The 16,468-nt window shown below is 46.9% G+C and overlaps 1 protein-coding gene across 1 annotated transcript in view; it reads right to left on the minus strand.

The window, feature by feature from the left end:
* The window catches only part of STRIP2 (striatin interacting protein 2), a 43,987-nt gene that overhangs the window by 16,437 nt on the left and 11,082 nt on the right, over positions 1 to 16,468 (minus strand). The window contains exons 3-15 of the mRNA XM_015568866.1: positions 13,889 to 13,963; positions 12,606 to 12,740; positions 11,164 to 11,284; positions 10,097 to 10,165; positions 9,794 to 9,900; positions 8,928 to 9,055; positions 7,566 to 7,769; positions 5,970 to 6,205; positions 5,648 to 5,713; positions 4,940 to 5,003; positions 4,116 to 4,187; positions 1,055 to 1,129; positions 277 to 374 (exon numbers count right to left, since the gene is read on the minus strand). Coding sequence (XP_015424352.1) covers positions 277 to 374; positions 1,055 to 1,129; positions 4,116 to 4,187; positions 4,940 to 5,003; positions 5,648 to 5,713; positions 5,970 to 6,205; positions 7,566 to 7,769; positions 8,928 to 9,055; positions 9,794 to 9,900; positions 10,097 to 10,165; positions 11,164 to 11,284; positions 12,606 to 12,740; positions 13,889 to 13,963 — 1,450 coding nt within the window. The remainder of the gene's footprint in view (positions 1 to 276; positions 375 to 1,054; positions 1,130 to 4,115; positions 4,188 to 4,939; positions 5,004 to 5,647; positions 5,714 to 5,969; positions 6,206 to 7,565; positions 7,770 to 8,927; positions 9,056 to 9,793; positions 9,901 to 10,096; positions 10,166 to 11,163; positions 11,285 to 12,605; positions 12,741 to 13,888; positions 13,964 to 16,468) is intronic.

Here is a 16,468-nt window from a genome sequence, read left to right on the forward strand (position 1 = left end):
CTCTGTTTCTCTCTCTCCTTTGGCAAGCTCATCCCTTGGCAATGTCCACCCACATACCTGTGCAGCCAGTCGCTGGCACGCATGCTGCCCTCCAGACCCTCAATTATGAGCTAAAAGGAGCACAGCAGAGAGCACTGCGGTGGAAAGGGGCTACTGCTGGGGGAAGGGAGATCTCTTTGGAGATAATCCCTGTTTTAACCAGGTGGGGTGGGGATTAGAGAGACCTCGCGGACAAGACAGCTAGTATTCAGCAGCCGCCACAGTTGAAGCACTCACGGCATCTCCTCAGGCAGGACATCTGCCAGAATATTGATAGAGTCTGTCTTAGCCTTGGAGGTGGGAGCTGCAGCCAGCAGAATCTTAAGCAGAGCAATCTGGAAAGTAGAAAATGAGGAATCCATCCCATGCAACAAGGCTATTTCTCAATGCCTCAACAGTCCTATGGGAAGTGTTGTAAAGTCTTCCTCTAAGTCCTTCCCTCAATGACCGGACCGCCCCAGCCTCCAGAGGGGCCACCAGGTGTCCAGTCCTGAGAGGCCTGCCTGTGAGAGTCAGGAGCCAGGAGGGAGCTGACAGGCTGCTGTGCTTCAAGACTGCTCTTTCCAAAGAGGAAGATGGGAAAAGCAAAGTGAGAGGGACAGGCCTAGAAATAAAGTGGGAGGCATAAGCAAGATTCCATGTCCTCTACCCTTTCCTTCCTCTAACCCTGACCATCAGCATCCTCACCATTCTTAGCCTGAGGCTATCTAGAACATGACAGACCACAGCAGACCTCAGAGGGACGAGGGCCCCCAATACGCCCTGCACAGATCCCATCTTGATCTCTATCCCCCCAAAAGGACTAGGGAGTACCGCCAAGCCCTCCTTCCTCTTGCAGGAGCCCCGAGGAAAGCTCAGAATTCTAACGTGTTAGAGAAGGCCTCGACTGAGGAGTGAAAGCTCAGGAAACAAGCTGAAATGAGGGACATCCCAGCTTGAAATGACTCTCAGCTGTCTGTTCCTTGAAGCAAAGAAGGGCAACTTCTTACCACGTCCTTACCCCACCACCTCTTACCATGTACTGGGGGAGGCTATACAGCATGCCCTGGTAGAGGATTTCACACGGCGTCTCTGGCACTACCTCTTCCCCCTACGGCAGGAAACACACAGTTACCCAGGCCATTTTCCAGTTGACCAAAGGCTATGTGAAGTGTGGCATGCAAAGAGCACTGAGCTGGGAGTCCTAGGTTCTACCCTCGCTGTGTTAATGTTTCCTTATATGACCTTGGGTAGGTTACTTTCCCTATCTGGGTCCTAATTTCCACTTCTGCAGCTCAGTGGGCTGGACTGGATGACCACTCTGGGCTCTTCCAGCCCTAACAAGCTATGATTCTGGCTTTCACATTATCTGGAGCTGACCCAAATTCTTTTTCCATGTCCCAGCTGGATCAGGAGTCAAAACTCCCAACTAGGAGACGGCTAAGACCACTGCTTTGCTGAACACATGGGGACTTAATTCAGGCTGCAGGTATGCCCAGGACACTGGGAACTGACAGCCTACACAGGGCCACTTCCCAGGGTGTCAATCTGAGGCCACCTGAGAGCACTAAAATGCTCTGGAGCCAGAAAGGAAAGGCAGGTGACTCAACAGAGAGGGTTAATAAGACAGATGGGTAACTTATGGCCTGGAGAAGCAGGAAGGACTATTGGTTGATAAGCTTTTAGGTGTAAACTATTTTTACTTCTCTATTAGCCCCTACATCATCTCTTTCTCCTTTCTGACCAGCCCCCTCATGCACAACTCTTTGTCCTTTTGATGACCCCACCTAAGCCCTTTGTCGGACTATGGAGACAGTCCTCCAGTGCTCGAGAGGCTACTCAAGGCCACTGTCATCTTTGGGCAATGCAGTCCTTCCTCACCCAAGGTCTGTCTATTACAGGGCAAGGGTCAGTGCCATGAGATCCTAAGGTAGATAACTTAGCCCCTTTCATCCCACACAACTCAGCTATGCTTAAATAAGCAAAAATCTGAAAAGGACATTCAGCAAAGCCTGCAATCCTGTGTGCTTGCCTTCTGCTATCCAAAATGCCCATTTCACATCCTACCTCCTTTCTCAAATCAACCCCCTTGTCCTACAGCCCCTCAATAGTTGCCAACCCTGCCTCATACTTCATGGAGAAGACAAGCAACTGGACAGGCACACCCTCATCTTCTCTTTGCCAAATCTGCCAGAGTCTCCACCTTCCTTCTTGACATGAAGGTCGAACCACCTGTGCTCTTATGAAAAGCCAGCCCTCCACCTGTGCTTAGAATCTCCCTCTTCTCCTTTGTCGAATGTAGCAGTTCTGTATGTACCCGCTCCGTCCTGGATCGTCTCTTTAGGATGTAAACATGCTCTAGTGTCACCTAGCTATAAGACATTTTCCCTCGACTCCACATCCTCCTTCAGCTCCCATACTTGTTCTACTACCCTTCTCACAATAAAACTTCTGTGCTGTATATGTCAACTGTCTACCTCCTTTTGTTACAATCCTTTTTCAACACACCAACTAGGCTTCTAGCCCCACCACTTCACCGGAGGTTGCTCTTTTCAAGGTCATCAGTTTTCTTCATGCTGCCAAATTCAATGGACACCTTGTTCTTACTCTGCTCCATTTATCAGCAACATTGGACATAAAAGATCACTCCCTTCTTTTTTTTTAAAAAAAAATATTTTTACTGATTTCAGAAAGGAAGGGAGGAGAGAGAGAGAGAGAAACATCAATGATGAGAGAGAATCATGGATCGGCTGCCTCCTGCATCCCCCACACTGGGGATGGAGCCCACAGCCTGGGAATGTGCCCTGACTGGGAATGGAACCATGACCTCCTGATTCATAGTTCGATGCTCAACCACTGAGCCACGCTGGCCAGGCCACTCCCTTTTTGAAAGATTTTTTTTCTTAGCTTTTATAGTATCACAATATCCTGGATTTCCTCCCACCCCCCTGAGTGTTTTTCTTACTCGTTTTTTTCTTTATTGATGAAGGTATTACATATGCATCCTTATCCCCCTATTGCCCCCCGCCCCGCCCCCTTATTCTTCTTTGTTGGCACCTTTCCTGGCTTATCCCACCCTCAACAAATTGGTGTGTCCCAGCGTTTTGTCCTGGGTTTAATCCTCTTTTCTATATCCACTCCCTCCCTGGGTTATCTCAGCCAGTTCTATGGCTTGTAATACTGTCCAAGTCAACAGTTTCCAAATGTATTTCTCTAGGCCAGTCCTCTCTCTGGAACTCTAGACCCATATATCTAATCGCTTGGTTGCTCTGCACGAGTGTCTAATGGATATTTAAAACTTACTATGACCGAAATAGAACTGTTGATAAAACAGAACTCCCATCTTGGCAAATGGTACTTATTCTTGATTCCTCTTTTTGCCTCTCTATCCACATCCAATTGAACTGCAACTCTTGCCAGTTATACCTCCAAAATACACCCCGAATTCATCCACTTTTCCCTAGCTCCACAACTGCTACTCCAGCACAAGTCACCATCATCTCTCACCTTGACTACTGTAATAGCTTCCTAAATGGTCTTCCCACTTCCACTCTTACCTGATCCAGTCTTTACACAGCAGTCAATAGTTTCTTAAAAGATAAATCAGATCACTCCCCTATTTAAAATCTCCAAAGGTTTCCCCTTTGTATTGGGAATCAACTTTATTTGCTTACAGGTCCTGACCATCTCCTACAAGCCTGCCCCTCCCGTGCTCCAGTGGGCCACACACCACCTGAATGGCCTTCAGTCACTATATCTAATGTTCTGAGCTTTGCTCTTACCTAGTTAAAAGCTGTTCCCTCTGCTTGGAATGCTCTTTCCCCTGATGTTTCTATGGCCACTCCTTCTTGTACCTCATATTTTAGTTCAGTGGTCGGCAAACTGCGGCTCAGCAAACCGTGGCTCGCGAGCCACATGTGGCTCTTTGGCCCCTTGAGTGTGGCTCTTCCACAAAATACCGGCTCTTCCACAAAATACCGACTTCTGCACATGGGCCACAAAGTTTCAATTGCACTGTATGTGCGCGCCCGCACGTGGTATTTTGCTCTGTGACAACACTGCAAACATATTTGCCCTGACCCCTTCTTTTAACTCACCAAAGACATGGGGCACTTCTCCAGCTCCTCCTCATTCTTGATCTGAACATCTGCGATGGAGATGTACTTGTGCTGGGGAAGATAAGACATCAACAAGGGGCTGAGGGCCTCAGTCTCATGTGTACCGGCCTCTTGTTTAACTTCCCCAATGACAAGGAAAATGTCCTATTTATGGATCTGTCATCCCAAATAGGCCATGAACTATTTGAAGGCAGGCGTCTTATTCACCTTTGCACCATTAACACTGAGCGAAGTGCTTCATATACAGTGTTTGTTTGTTCCATGTTTCCAATTTGTTGAAGAGCAGCAAATACCTAAGCATTTACCTTCACCAGCCAGGAACAGGCCCTTGCCCCTGGACCACTGCCCGGAGGTCTCTGCTGCATGTGTACGTGTACATGGAGTGATGGTGATGGGGTAGGGGAGGATTCAAGATCTGTGTATCTTAGTCTTTGTGCTCACACACTGTAAATGTAGAGTAGTAGCCTGCTACTCAATCCTGAACCTTTGCAAGTTAGTTGTCTTATAGGCAGAGAGAAGTGAGAGGAGAGGAAGGGAAGAATGAGAAGAGAGAGAGAGAAAGGTGGAAGGAGGAAAAAGGAATGAGAGGAAGAAAGAATAACCTTCTTATCTATCTGAATGTAGAAAACTGGTAAGTAGGGAGAGACCCAATTTCTTCCTCTTTGGCCAAAACGCCTTCAGGGAAATGTAGAATAGATTCAGAATGTGTCTGGTAGAAGAATCCTGCCCAGTACGAGGACCCCACTAATCCAACAGCCTTGATGGCTCACTATCCCTGAAGACTGAGTGCCCACCCCGGTCACCTGCTTTAGGGTCTTCACACTCTCATGGATGGGCCTGGGTAATCCAACCAAGGTATCTGTGTCCCTGTGAAATGCAAGGCAACTAGGTAAGCTTCAAAAGCATAAAGAATGACTCATTCCCCCGGAGTCACATAGACCATGCCACTTTCAGCTTCCAGGTCCCCTGTGATTGCTTTAGGACACAGAAAATTACAGAAATGTTTGAAAATTAGGGTTTCTGTATAGTCTTTTGAGGACTCATTTTGTCTGGGAGTGGCAGGTAGCCCAATGCCACTTTTGACTGTGAAATACTAATAACAATGCCTTCTCAGGTTTTGTTGAGGCTAGTGGGAAGGATTCATGAGGGTGGAGAGATGGGGGGAAGACTAAATCTGTTCTGACCATGTCTCTTCACAGAATCCTGGCCCATCAGAGCAGGTAGGGCCCCTAGAGACCTTGTAATCCAACACTCTTATGAGGAAATTGAGGCCCAAGAGGGAAATGACTTGTTGCTCAAGGCCCTACACTGGCCAAGAGCATAAAAGTTCTTTTAAGAAACTGGAAGGAAAAAATTCCATGGAAAGAACCCAAAGTAGTTACTGGGAGTTGCCCATGGCCTAATAGATCTAGGTTGCATCATGACTATCCAGCAAAATTTCTCATTCCAAGCCACCCACTCTGGCCCCATAAGAACCACTCTATAGCCATTCTGGCGATTCAGTCACTTACTGCCCCAGAGTGAATCCGATGAACTTGTTCCTGCTTAGCTCCAAGAAGTGCTCAATGTCCTTCTGCCTGAGAGGACGGTGGAGATGAACCCCAAAGAAGGGAAGAAAAGCAAAGCTTGAGAGAGAGAACCTTTCTGGGCTCCTGCCCCTCCAGTTGGAGGACCGGAGCAGTTGGGGAAGAGAGCAGCCAACAGAGAGAACTTCAAACCTAGGAGTTCTGACTCTCAGACCAGCCTATTGTGCCTTTAACCCAAAGACCACACCACCCTGGGTCCTCAATGATCGAAACCCCAAAGTTCAGGGTCCCTATCTTTCAAACGTACCTGACCTTTGGGGCCCAGGGTAGGCCCTTGGGAAAAGCCACGCGCTCAGCAGAGAGGGTTGCCTGTGAAAGTGGAGGTGGTACCAGAGGGTCCTGTTCTAGCAGGTCTAACTCTCCGTCCAAGGTTCGTTCTCCATCGCCAGCAGACTCCTCTTCCTCTTCTGTGGCTGGTTCCTCAGTCTTAAAGAGATCTCTTTCATTGTAAATGTCCAGGCTGTCCTGCTTAGTAAGGAGTTGCTGGGGTGGGGGAAGGAAAGTATGCAGAGATCTCACCCTGGGCATCCTTGTCTGAGGTCACCCCCTCCCCCACAGGCTGTTAGAATTCAGGAAACATGGAGTAAAAGAACCCAGCTCTGTGAGAATATCCCTTTCCAACCTCAACCCTATGGTCCCCACCAGGCCCCATCCCAGGGCAAGCAGCTCTCAGACAACCCAGCCAACAGACAGGGAACAGAGCACAGATAATCCCAAAGTCACAGCTACTTAGCTTTCAGAAAGAACTGATGCCATTTTTTTTTTTACACCAGCACTTTCCTTCCTAATTATGCTCTGCTTAAGTGAACATTCAATTAGTTTGCCTTCTGTGGGCATACACCAGCTGGCTGGCTGAGGAAGAAGAGAACAGAAGCTTGCTGCTAGGCAGAGGGAAGCGAGTTTGGAATTTTAAATTTTGTCACAGAAAGAAAAAGATTGGACAGAAATAGGCCAAAAAGTTAACAGTTACTGCCTCTGGTTGTTAAGATTGTGGGTGATTTTTTTTCTCCTTTCTTCTCATTTTATATTTGTTCCAAATTTTCTATAATGAGTAAACATTACTTGATAAAACAAAAAAAATCAAGGTTAAAAAAATCTCACTGAAGATAACAGGCTAGATAACTGAGTGTGACTGTCTGGTCCTGACACCAATAGTTGGTGAACTCAGGCAGATCAAGCAGATGAGTTCATGGGAACATGGTTGGTCTCAGTGCAACTTGTCATTGCGACCTTCCAGAGATGCAGACTATACCTAGAATCCTAACCTGTCATCTCCCCAATGTAAGCCTTTCGTTCTGGGACCAGACAAACGTATGGCTGACCCAGAGTAAACCTCCTTGCTGCTGAGAAAATAGGAAAGTGCCACACGTCCAGGTACAGGGATTTCCAGTGGTCGGCAAACTGCAGCTCGCGAGCCACATGCGGCCCTTTGGCCCCTTGAGTGTGGCCACAAAGTTTCAATCGCACTGTACGTGTGCATGCCCGCACATGGTATTTTGTGGAAGAGCCATATTCAAGGGGCTGCAGTTTGCTGACCACTGCCCTAACCTAACTCTTGTTCTGGTGCTAAAGAACTCCAGGTGCGGAGGTCCAGGTCAACGACCCTGTGGTGAGACCTGGATCTACAATGCGAGATCACAATGTCATATCAGGATAGCGCAGGCATCTGTCAGGGCCTGGGGATAGAAGCCAAAGTATAGACTGCAAGGATTCAGGTTGGTCACAGGGCCAACCAGGGGCAGGATGAGCTGGGTCATTTACTGCCCTTTCCTCCCACATCCATAGCAGCTGAGAATCTTGATTTTTGGACAGCGAGTGTCCCACCGTCTGCTTTAGTGCGTACCCTTCGAGAACCACGGCGGCCTCGCAACTTGGAGGGTGGTGGTGCCAGCTGAGACTCCCCCAGGTCCAGAGTATAAGAGGGCGGGGAGGCGGCACGCATGCTCTTCACCACCTGGATACTGTCCTCAGCCAGTGGCGGCAGGCCCAATTCTGCCCGCTTCTGTACTTTGAGAGCCTGTAGATGCTCAAATCCACCGAGGGTAAACTAAGGGGTAAAAAAAAAAGGGGGGGGGGGACAGAGAAGCGAGGGGAAGGGAGGGAAGTCAGAGAGCAAGGTCAGGAAAGCATGGGTGGAGAGGAACAGCCACCACCTCCAGTCCCCCCCTCAAACCCTGAATTAATTAGTAATAATAAAACAGGAAGGGGCAAATGTGGTTACTAGCCCGGTCTGAGGAACTCAGGCATCAGGACAAAGCATTATTTACTGACTCAGGGTTGGAAATATCACCAGAAATTAGGAAAGGGACTCTGAGGGGCCTCCACTAAAAAAAACAAAACACAACCCAGGAAAATGTATCTCCCTCTTTAAGAAACACATCCAATGCTAAACCCAGGCACTCTATTCCTCTGCAGTCGGGGGTGGGGAGGTGTGGGGGGTGTGGGGGGGTAACTGTCTCTTGAAGTTGGGGAACTTTAAGAGGCAGTTCCCCCTATAAAGCCAGTCCTGTGGGGTGGGAGCCAGAGAGGAAGGATCAGGTTGAATAATTAGTAAGAAAACTGCAACCATACATTTATAAGGACTTTGTGTTCATCTGGATGGAGGGCAGGCTCTAACCCCCCCCATTTTATAGTTGGAGAAATTGAGGCACAGAGAGTTGCCTAAGGTTGTCAGTATGAGCAGAGGCCAGATTTCCCAACTCTTAGCCAGTGTTCTTTCCACAAAACATCAGTTCTATCAGGGGGAGATGCAATGATACCCCAATTCACAGAGTGGCCAATCTTGTCAGTCCAACAGAACCGGATAACCTGCTCTAATGGAGAATATCTGATTTCTCTAGGACAGCCTAGATCAGTGATGGCGAACCTTTTGAGCTCAACGTGTCAGCATTTTGAAAAACCCTAACCCTGGTGCCGTGTCACATATAGAAATTTCTTGATATTTGCAACCACAGTAAAACAAAGATTTATATTTTTGATATTTATTTTATATATTTAAATACCATTTAACAAAGAAAAGTCAACCAAAAAGAATGAGTTTGCGTGTCATAGGTTTGCCATCACTGGCCTAGATGTCTCTCCATTGGCTAACAGCTGCCCGAGCCTTCTGCTAGCTCCTGCCTGCAGAATCAGAACAGAAGAACCTGAGGTAGCAGAGGGCACTGCTGATCTGGTGAGTTAGGAGTGAGGAGAAGGAGCCACTCACCATGACCACCTTCCAAAGCAGAAGCAGGACCTTCTTTATGGGGAAGTGGGGAGCCAGGCCACTACAGAACTTGGTAACCATGGAGAAAAGCAGAAGGGCAAAAGGCTCCTCATTATGCATGGAGAAGCCTGGAGGGTGTGGAGAGAGGCAAATGAGAAAGTGAGAATGAGGGAAGGGAAAACCTGCCCAGTAATCCCGATTCTGGACACGCTCACCACCCCTAACGAATCTGAGTACCGCCTGACCAGTGACCGCGTGGCTCAGTGGTTGAGGGTTGACCTATGAACCAGGAGGTCATGGTTCGATTTCTAGTCAGGGCACATGCCTGGGTTGCAATTTGAGTACTTGGTCCTGAGAAGGAGGCTTAAGGAGTCCCCAGAGGGAAGCCCCTCCAGGGCAGGAAGGGAGGCCCTGGAGGTACATGGCTCACCTCCCACAGCTTGGGTGGATACCAAACTAAAAGTAACAGTAATAACGATGTTACTTCTGGCTGAAGGACTCAATGCATTTTGAGTCACTGTCCCACATCAATGAAAGATTTTAAAATCCTGTCGGCTTTCGTATCTTATCCCTCTCCGATGACACCAACTTACATTTTTTCACGTGGGATTCGTGATAGAATGGAAGAGGGGTGCCTGTCAACATTTATAACCAAAGGAATTATGGTACAGAGAGGACAGTTGGTCCGAGCTCAGACACAGGGCAATTCAGGCCCTCATGCCTGCTGTGCCGTATCTCTGTCCTAAAAGGATGTTAACTAAAAATAAAAATAAAAAAGGAAAGGCTGCCTGTCTCTCTTAGGCAGATGTTAGGCTTCCCCTCCACCACCAGCCCCAGCCTCACCCTTCCTTAGGGCCACTTCTTACTCAATTCAGTGCGGAAGGTCTCCCTGGCCGTCCTCCATCCACAGGAGTCTGTTTCTCGCTCCAGGCGGATATTTTCCACCAGTAGGTACAGGACACTCAGCAGCACCCTGGGGTTATAGAAGGATCACAAGAGGTGCCCGAGGCAGCTCCCAGCCTACAGTCAGAGACCTCAGTGATGGTCTCTGTGGGAGTCCAACCCAGCGGAATTAGCAACTTCTAGTGGTCTGGGTGCATCTGGAATTTGAGTAAAGAGTAACCCATTGCTAACCATCCCATTCCAATCCCATGGCTAGCCCCACTCACCGGAGCTCTGTGCTATCAGCAATGGAGATGGCTGGTTTTCGAACAGCACTGCTAGAGGCCTGGCTGTTGCTGCCATGGGAAGGAGGGAGAAAATGAGAACCCATACGGCCCCTTTACTCACTGTGTTCCCACCGACCATACACACAAAAATGAGTACCTGCTATTCCCTGGCTATGTAGCTATATAGAAATTGGTCTAGCCCTAGCTGGTTTGGCCCAATGGATAGAGCATCGGACCGAGGAGGACTGAAGGGTCCGGGGTTAGATCTGGTCAAGGGCACATGCCTGGGTTGCGGGCTTGATTCCCATAGGGGGCGTGCAGGAGGCAGCCAATCAATGATTCTCTCACATCATTGATGTTTCTAGCTCTCTCTCCCTCTCCCTTCCTCTCTGAAATCAATAAAAACATATTCTAAAAAAAGAAATTGGTCTAAGGTAAAGGAGCCCACAGAATTCCTCTGTCACCGCAGCATAGGACATGAAGATGGGCAAGGGTAGGGTCTGTGATATTCCCTCCTCTTGAATCCCCACTGTGGCTAGTACTGTGCTGGGCACCAAGTAGATGCTACACAACACTGATGGATAATAAACAGACTGCACCCTATCTAAAACTCCTGGGTGATGGACATGAGATAAAATGAGGGTTCACTACAGTGATTAGAGCAGATAAGGCCACCCCTAGAGCTATAACCCACGAGGGAAAGAATTGGGCACGTGATAGGAACTGGCCCTGGCCCTCTTGGGTCCTGTTTTCAGCCAGAAGAGCTTTCTTCATGGATTCCAGAGTTAGGATGAGCTGAGAAGGGTTAGATAAAAAGGCAACACACCCAAGATAGGCCTCTGAAGCCCAGGATTGAAGCTGTAAGTGGGGCAGAAGCAGCTGATGAGCCCAACCTGGGGGAGGACAGAATATCAGAGAATATGGCTGAGAGGAGGGGAACTGTCAGTGTAAGCTTTGGACCAATGTGTGAATAGACCCAGCTCCACACAGGGGTCTCTATGGTAAGGGACTCAACACAGGACATGAAGGGGGTTGTTTCAGCCAGCCCCCCCACTAAGGTTTCTTACTCGATTTCCATGTGGAGTAGCTCCAGGAAGGCTGAGAAGGTCCCCATCTGATAGAGCAGGAAGCAGTTGTATCTGGACCAGTGTAGCACATCGACCTCTGAATCACATTCCCCAAAGGTGCCTAAAGGACCAGACAGTGCCACAGGGGTGGAGGGGGAGGGACTATCCCAGTTCTTTCCACTCTGCCCCATGATTTTAGGACCTTCTTTCCACATCCTGTCCAATAATTTGGCTGACAAGTGTAGGGCAAGGGCCCCCCAGAACTTCCCAGAATGAGGCAGGGGAGAGGAAAGGCAGACTCCAGTTAGGTCCAATGTGCTCATCAATGGCCGATCTTAAGTTTGAATTCTCTGAGAAGTAGATCCAGAGATGAAAATTCAACTACAAGCATTTTATTTAGGTGATCCCAGGAAACACCAGCAGTGAGGTAAGGAAGAGAAGGTAGCTCAGAGCTCAATCCCAGGTGGGGAGAAGCTCTGGGAAACAGTATAAAACACACAACCCAAAATCATCTTACTCAAGAAGGGTGAGGCAGTCGGGCTATTCGCTCACTGTCTCCTGTCAGTCGCTGAGGAGTGCTGCTGGACCAGGGGAGCACATTAATTCCCCAGCACTCCTGGCCACACTATGTGTGCTGCAGGGAAAGCCCTCAGGCAAGAAGGTGAAGGCAGAGGCATCTGGGAGTTGGTCATAGTACCAGACCCGATAGATATGGTTGGGTATTTGTTTGCTATAGTCTTCCCTTCCCCTTAGATCATGTCCACTCTCTTTCCTCTCCATTTATGACTTTTACAGTTTTTAGCTCTCAACTCGTCAGTTCTGCCAACAGTTCTCTTATTTATAATTTCAGGGTTAATTTTATTATTCCAATTAGGCTATCCTATTTCTCTTTCCAGCACCTGGTAACAGTTCTTTTCTGGAAAACTTTCCTCAATCTCATTAAGTCCTGATCATCTCCAAATTACTCACAGCATCCACTCCTGCTGCTATTTGGCTTGACCCTTCTAAATGCCAACAAGAAACAGTGCAGAGAGTCCATACGTGCATCTGTGGCACACCTGGCCACCCTCCGTGTCAGGGCCAGGTCACCGATGATAAAAGAAGTCTCCATGCTCAGCTGGTAGTACTTTGGCAGCTCTGGCCATACTGACACTCTTGCTAGTCTCCAGATACAATTATAGCCCAGGTTAAGGAAAAGAGAAGCCATAAGAAATCCTGATATGCCTGGTAAGATAAAGGTTGATTCCAAGGGATCCAGAGCAGTACCTACTACCATCTCATCTTCTTCATAAGCACCAGGTTCCGCCTAGCATGTGACAAGATCTGTCCTTAAAAGGCAGGGACCTTGCTTTTCCAGCATGACTTGCCCTATCCTACTCCTGATAACACCATTTTTATCCCTAGTCTCCACCCCTCTAAAGTTGGCAAAGGTGGTCACTCACCTTGGGCCAGGTAGAGAACAGCTCGGGCCACCTTCAGTCGCCGCTCTCTACTGACCACCTCCAGGCGGTCCAAGAGTCCCATCACATAGGCCTTCTGGGCATCTTCCTCCAACTCCAGCCATTCCTTGCCCTGTACTGGGGACAGGCCATATAGATCCAGTGTCAGCCACTGCCTTCCCTTCCTGGAAAAGCTCCTATCAGCATAGCCACCTCTGATCTCAGCTCCCTAGACATTCTTCTCTTTAAAAGCTTTCCTTATTTGGCTGAGGAAAAATAAGGGATGGGAAAAGTAAATGACCCAAAACGTTCTTGCCTGAACCCACTCTGCTGCCTCATCTTCTTGTACATCCCCTCCATCCTCCACACACAGCTTATACTGTTCTATCTTCCCGTCTTTCTTCAAGGTGTTCCCTCTATATTCCTACTTATGCAATTCCTGTTCATCATTACAGATCAAATACAAAATTACTCCTTTCCCACAAATACTCCAGGAAGTTCTATCCTTAAAGATACTTTTTACTTCTTTTTTGACACCAGTTTCTCTTGGCCTGAGCGAGTTTTGTGATATACACATCTCCCTTCTGCTATCTGACTATAATCTCTTTGAAGACACTGCAAATTCACCTTCACCCCTGCCTCCTGCATCTCTGGCACAGAACAGGGTACTCACCACACACCTGTTGAGCTGAAAACTGAATCGCCACTGACCAAATAAGGGAATGGAGGTCTGAGAGAATCAGTGTGCACACATGAAATTATTATTAGACTAGAGGCCCGGTGCACGAATTTGTGCACAGGTGGGGTCCAGCCAGCCTGGGCTGGCGGGGAGGGAGGGTTTGGGGATAGAGTGGGGGGAGGGGACACAGGAGGTTGGCCAGCCAGCCAGAGGGGACAATTTGCATATTAGCCTTTTAGTATACAGTATGCTATTGAGAGTGAGGCAGAGTTGGAAGCAAGGGTTGAACATTAAGGTTAAGGACTAGGCTAAGCACAGGGTTCTACCAGTCAGCAAGGCACCAGCCCAGCCCCACCTCCCCATCCCTCTGCCCTCTTGGCCTTTTACACCAGGGAAGGGGACACAGCTCAGGCTTCTCTTGCTTCCACTCCAGGGCCTCTCCACCTGAGATAAAGGAAACTCTGTCCCATATGCAAGGAGGGATAGAGAAGTATACGGTTATGGAGCGGTTATAGAGTGGATGAAGAAGGATCATACTTTGTTTTAGTTTTTTTTTCTAGATCAGGTGATGGTATCATGAAGAAAAAAAATAAGGGTCTGGAATCACCTTGAGTCTTGAAATCTTCTTCAAAGCACCTCCTGTTAGTGGTGAATTCCAGGTTTTCAGTGTAGCTATACAATTCTGCGCCAGGAAAGACAGGACAGAGTTACAAACATTTCATAGACCCTTACTGAAGGGGTCTGGAGTAGAGAGGGCAGCATGAAAGAGCTAAAGCTTCCAATACATTCCTGTGTCCAATTCAATCCAGAGTCAGCTTCCTCCTTTTTGGAGCAGTTAAAAATAGCCACTTGTGTCCCTGGGTAATTAAACCATCAAACCTGTCCTCCTCCTGCCAGCTGGCTGACACAGCAGAGAAGGCAGGCTTCAACATTTGGTGAGGGCCAGGAGGGGTGTTCGAGCTGAGAGAGCTTAATGTTATCACTCCTGTTTCTTAGGGCTGCAACCCCTTCTGTTTGTCAACCCAGACGGGGATTACCCAGTCTCTAGGAAAGAGGAGGGCAATACAACTCCTGAAACTTAGAGGCCAGGGTGAGGGCTGAAGAATATGCATTAGATGGCTCTTTGGGGTTGGAGCCAACTCATTCTCTCCCTGCTAAGTTTCCTCGAAGGGTATAGAAGTTTAGGTTCCTGCTCACAGCCACCCGGGCCCAGGAAAATCTAACTTCGCTGACAGTAGTCTCTCAATACAAAATGCTTATAAGAAATATAAATGCCCTTTCCCCTTACACACACACACACACACACACACACACACACACACACACACACATCAGAAAATCATACCAGTACTCTCATCTTACAGAGGATGAAGAACTGAAGCTAAGAAATCAATAGGTGATAAAACAGATTTCTTCAAAACCCTGTTCCTTAACTGAGACCCTTGCTGGAAATTTAACTAGATCACAAATCAAGAGAAATTCACTTATGTTCCAGCCAGTTGTCTAATGGCTGAGAAACACCTTGCCTTGGAACCAGAGATTTAAAAAAAATTTTTTTAGAGAAAGGAAGAGAGGATGGGGTGGGGGGGGGGGGGGGGGGGGCATCAAGAGAGAGAGAGAGAGAGAGAGAGATGGATTGATTGCTTCCTGCATGTGTCCCAACCAGGGATTGAAACAGGCAACTTGGGTATGTGCCCTGCCCAGAAATCAAACTCCACCACCTTTTGGTATATGGGAAGATGCTCCAATCAACGGAACCAGGCTGGGAGCCAGGGCTTTTGAGTCCTGAGTTCCAGAATCCTGGAGTGACCAGAAGCAAATCCCATCTTTGAATCTTAAATTCTTCAATCGTTTTGGAGTGTGTGTGTGTGTTGTGTGTGTGTGTGTATTTAAGAGTAGAGCACAAACCCAATCAGAAAAGGGAGCAGTTTCTTAGGTACTAAACTTTTTTGTTTTTATTTTTAAATTTTAGATCGTGAACTTTCATATACAGATAAATATAGAATACATATGACACCTATGTATCATCTACCCAGATTAAACAAATATTAACACTTGTCATATTTGCTTTAGACATCTAAAGTTCCCTCTTCCTCTCCAGTCTATTTTATTTCCTTCTCTAGATGTAACCACAATAATGAAATCGGTGTATATGCTTCACACGCCTATTTTTATTCTTTTATTACTTATGTATGTGCCTGTAAATACATAATATTGTTCTGTTTTAAAAGTTTTTATCCAAACAGTATCTATCATGTTGTATAAATTGTTTTTTCTTAGAAACCCTTTTTATTATGTGTCTTTCAATAGTTTTTTATATGAAAAACAGCATGAACACATCCATTCACTTTATGGATACTGCTCTCAAATGTGCAACTGCACTGCCTAGAAACATCTTTTAGACTCATGTTTATGCAGTTTGAAGCATGTATAATTTTTTTATCATTGTTTCTTTCCTCGCTCAACATTGTTTTCAATATTTATTGATACTGAAACATACTGATATAGATCGATTATTTTAATGACTATTTTATATACTACAATTTATCCATTCCCCTACTAAGTTGTTTTACATTTTCCACAATGGCTGCAATACATATCTTTGTACATGTTTTCTTATGCCCAAGTGTTTTTAAAAAGTGTACATCTAGACCACTGGGTCATAATATGTGTAGCTTTTCAACTTTGCTAGATATGACCAAACTGCTTTCCAATTTTATTATACTCTGCTCCCTCATGCCAAGCAGTGTATAAAAGTACTCATTTCTCTGCGCCCTAACCAACCCTAGCCTTTTAAATTTTGCAATTTGATGAATGTAAATAATATCAGATTATTTTAATTTGCTTTTCCCCATTTACTAATGTAGTTGAACATCTTTTTAAATTATTATTATTGATTTCAGAGATGAAGGAAGGAGAGGGAGAGATAGAAACATCAATGATGAGAGAGAATCATTGATCGGCTGCCTTCTGCATGCCCCCTACTGGGGATCAAGCCCACTTGATCCTTGACTGGATCAAACCTGGGACCCTACAGTCCACAGGTTGATGCTCTATCCACTGAGCCAAACCAGCTAGGGCTTGTTGAACATCTTTTCATGTATTTATTGACTGTATGATTTTCTATTCTATAAATTCCTATTCATATTCTTTGACCATTTCACTATGTCTCTTCTCTCCTTACCTC

This window comes from Myotis davidii, unplaced genomic scaffold (genome assembly GCF_000327345.1).
Source record: "Myotis davidii unplaced genomic scaffold, ASM32734v1 scaffold705, whole genome shotgun sequence".
In the NCBI taxonomy this organism is placed as follows: Eukaryota; Metazoa; Chordata; class Mammalia; order Chiroptera; family Vespertilionidae; genus Myotis; species Myotis davidii.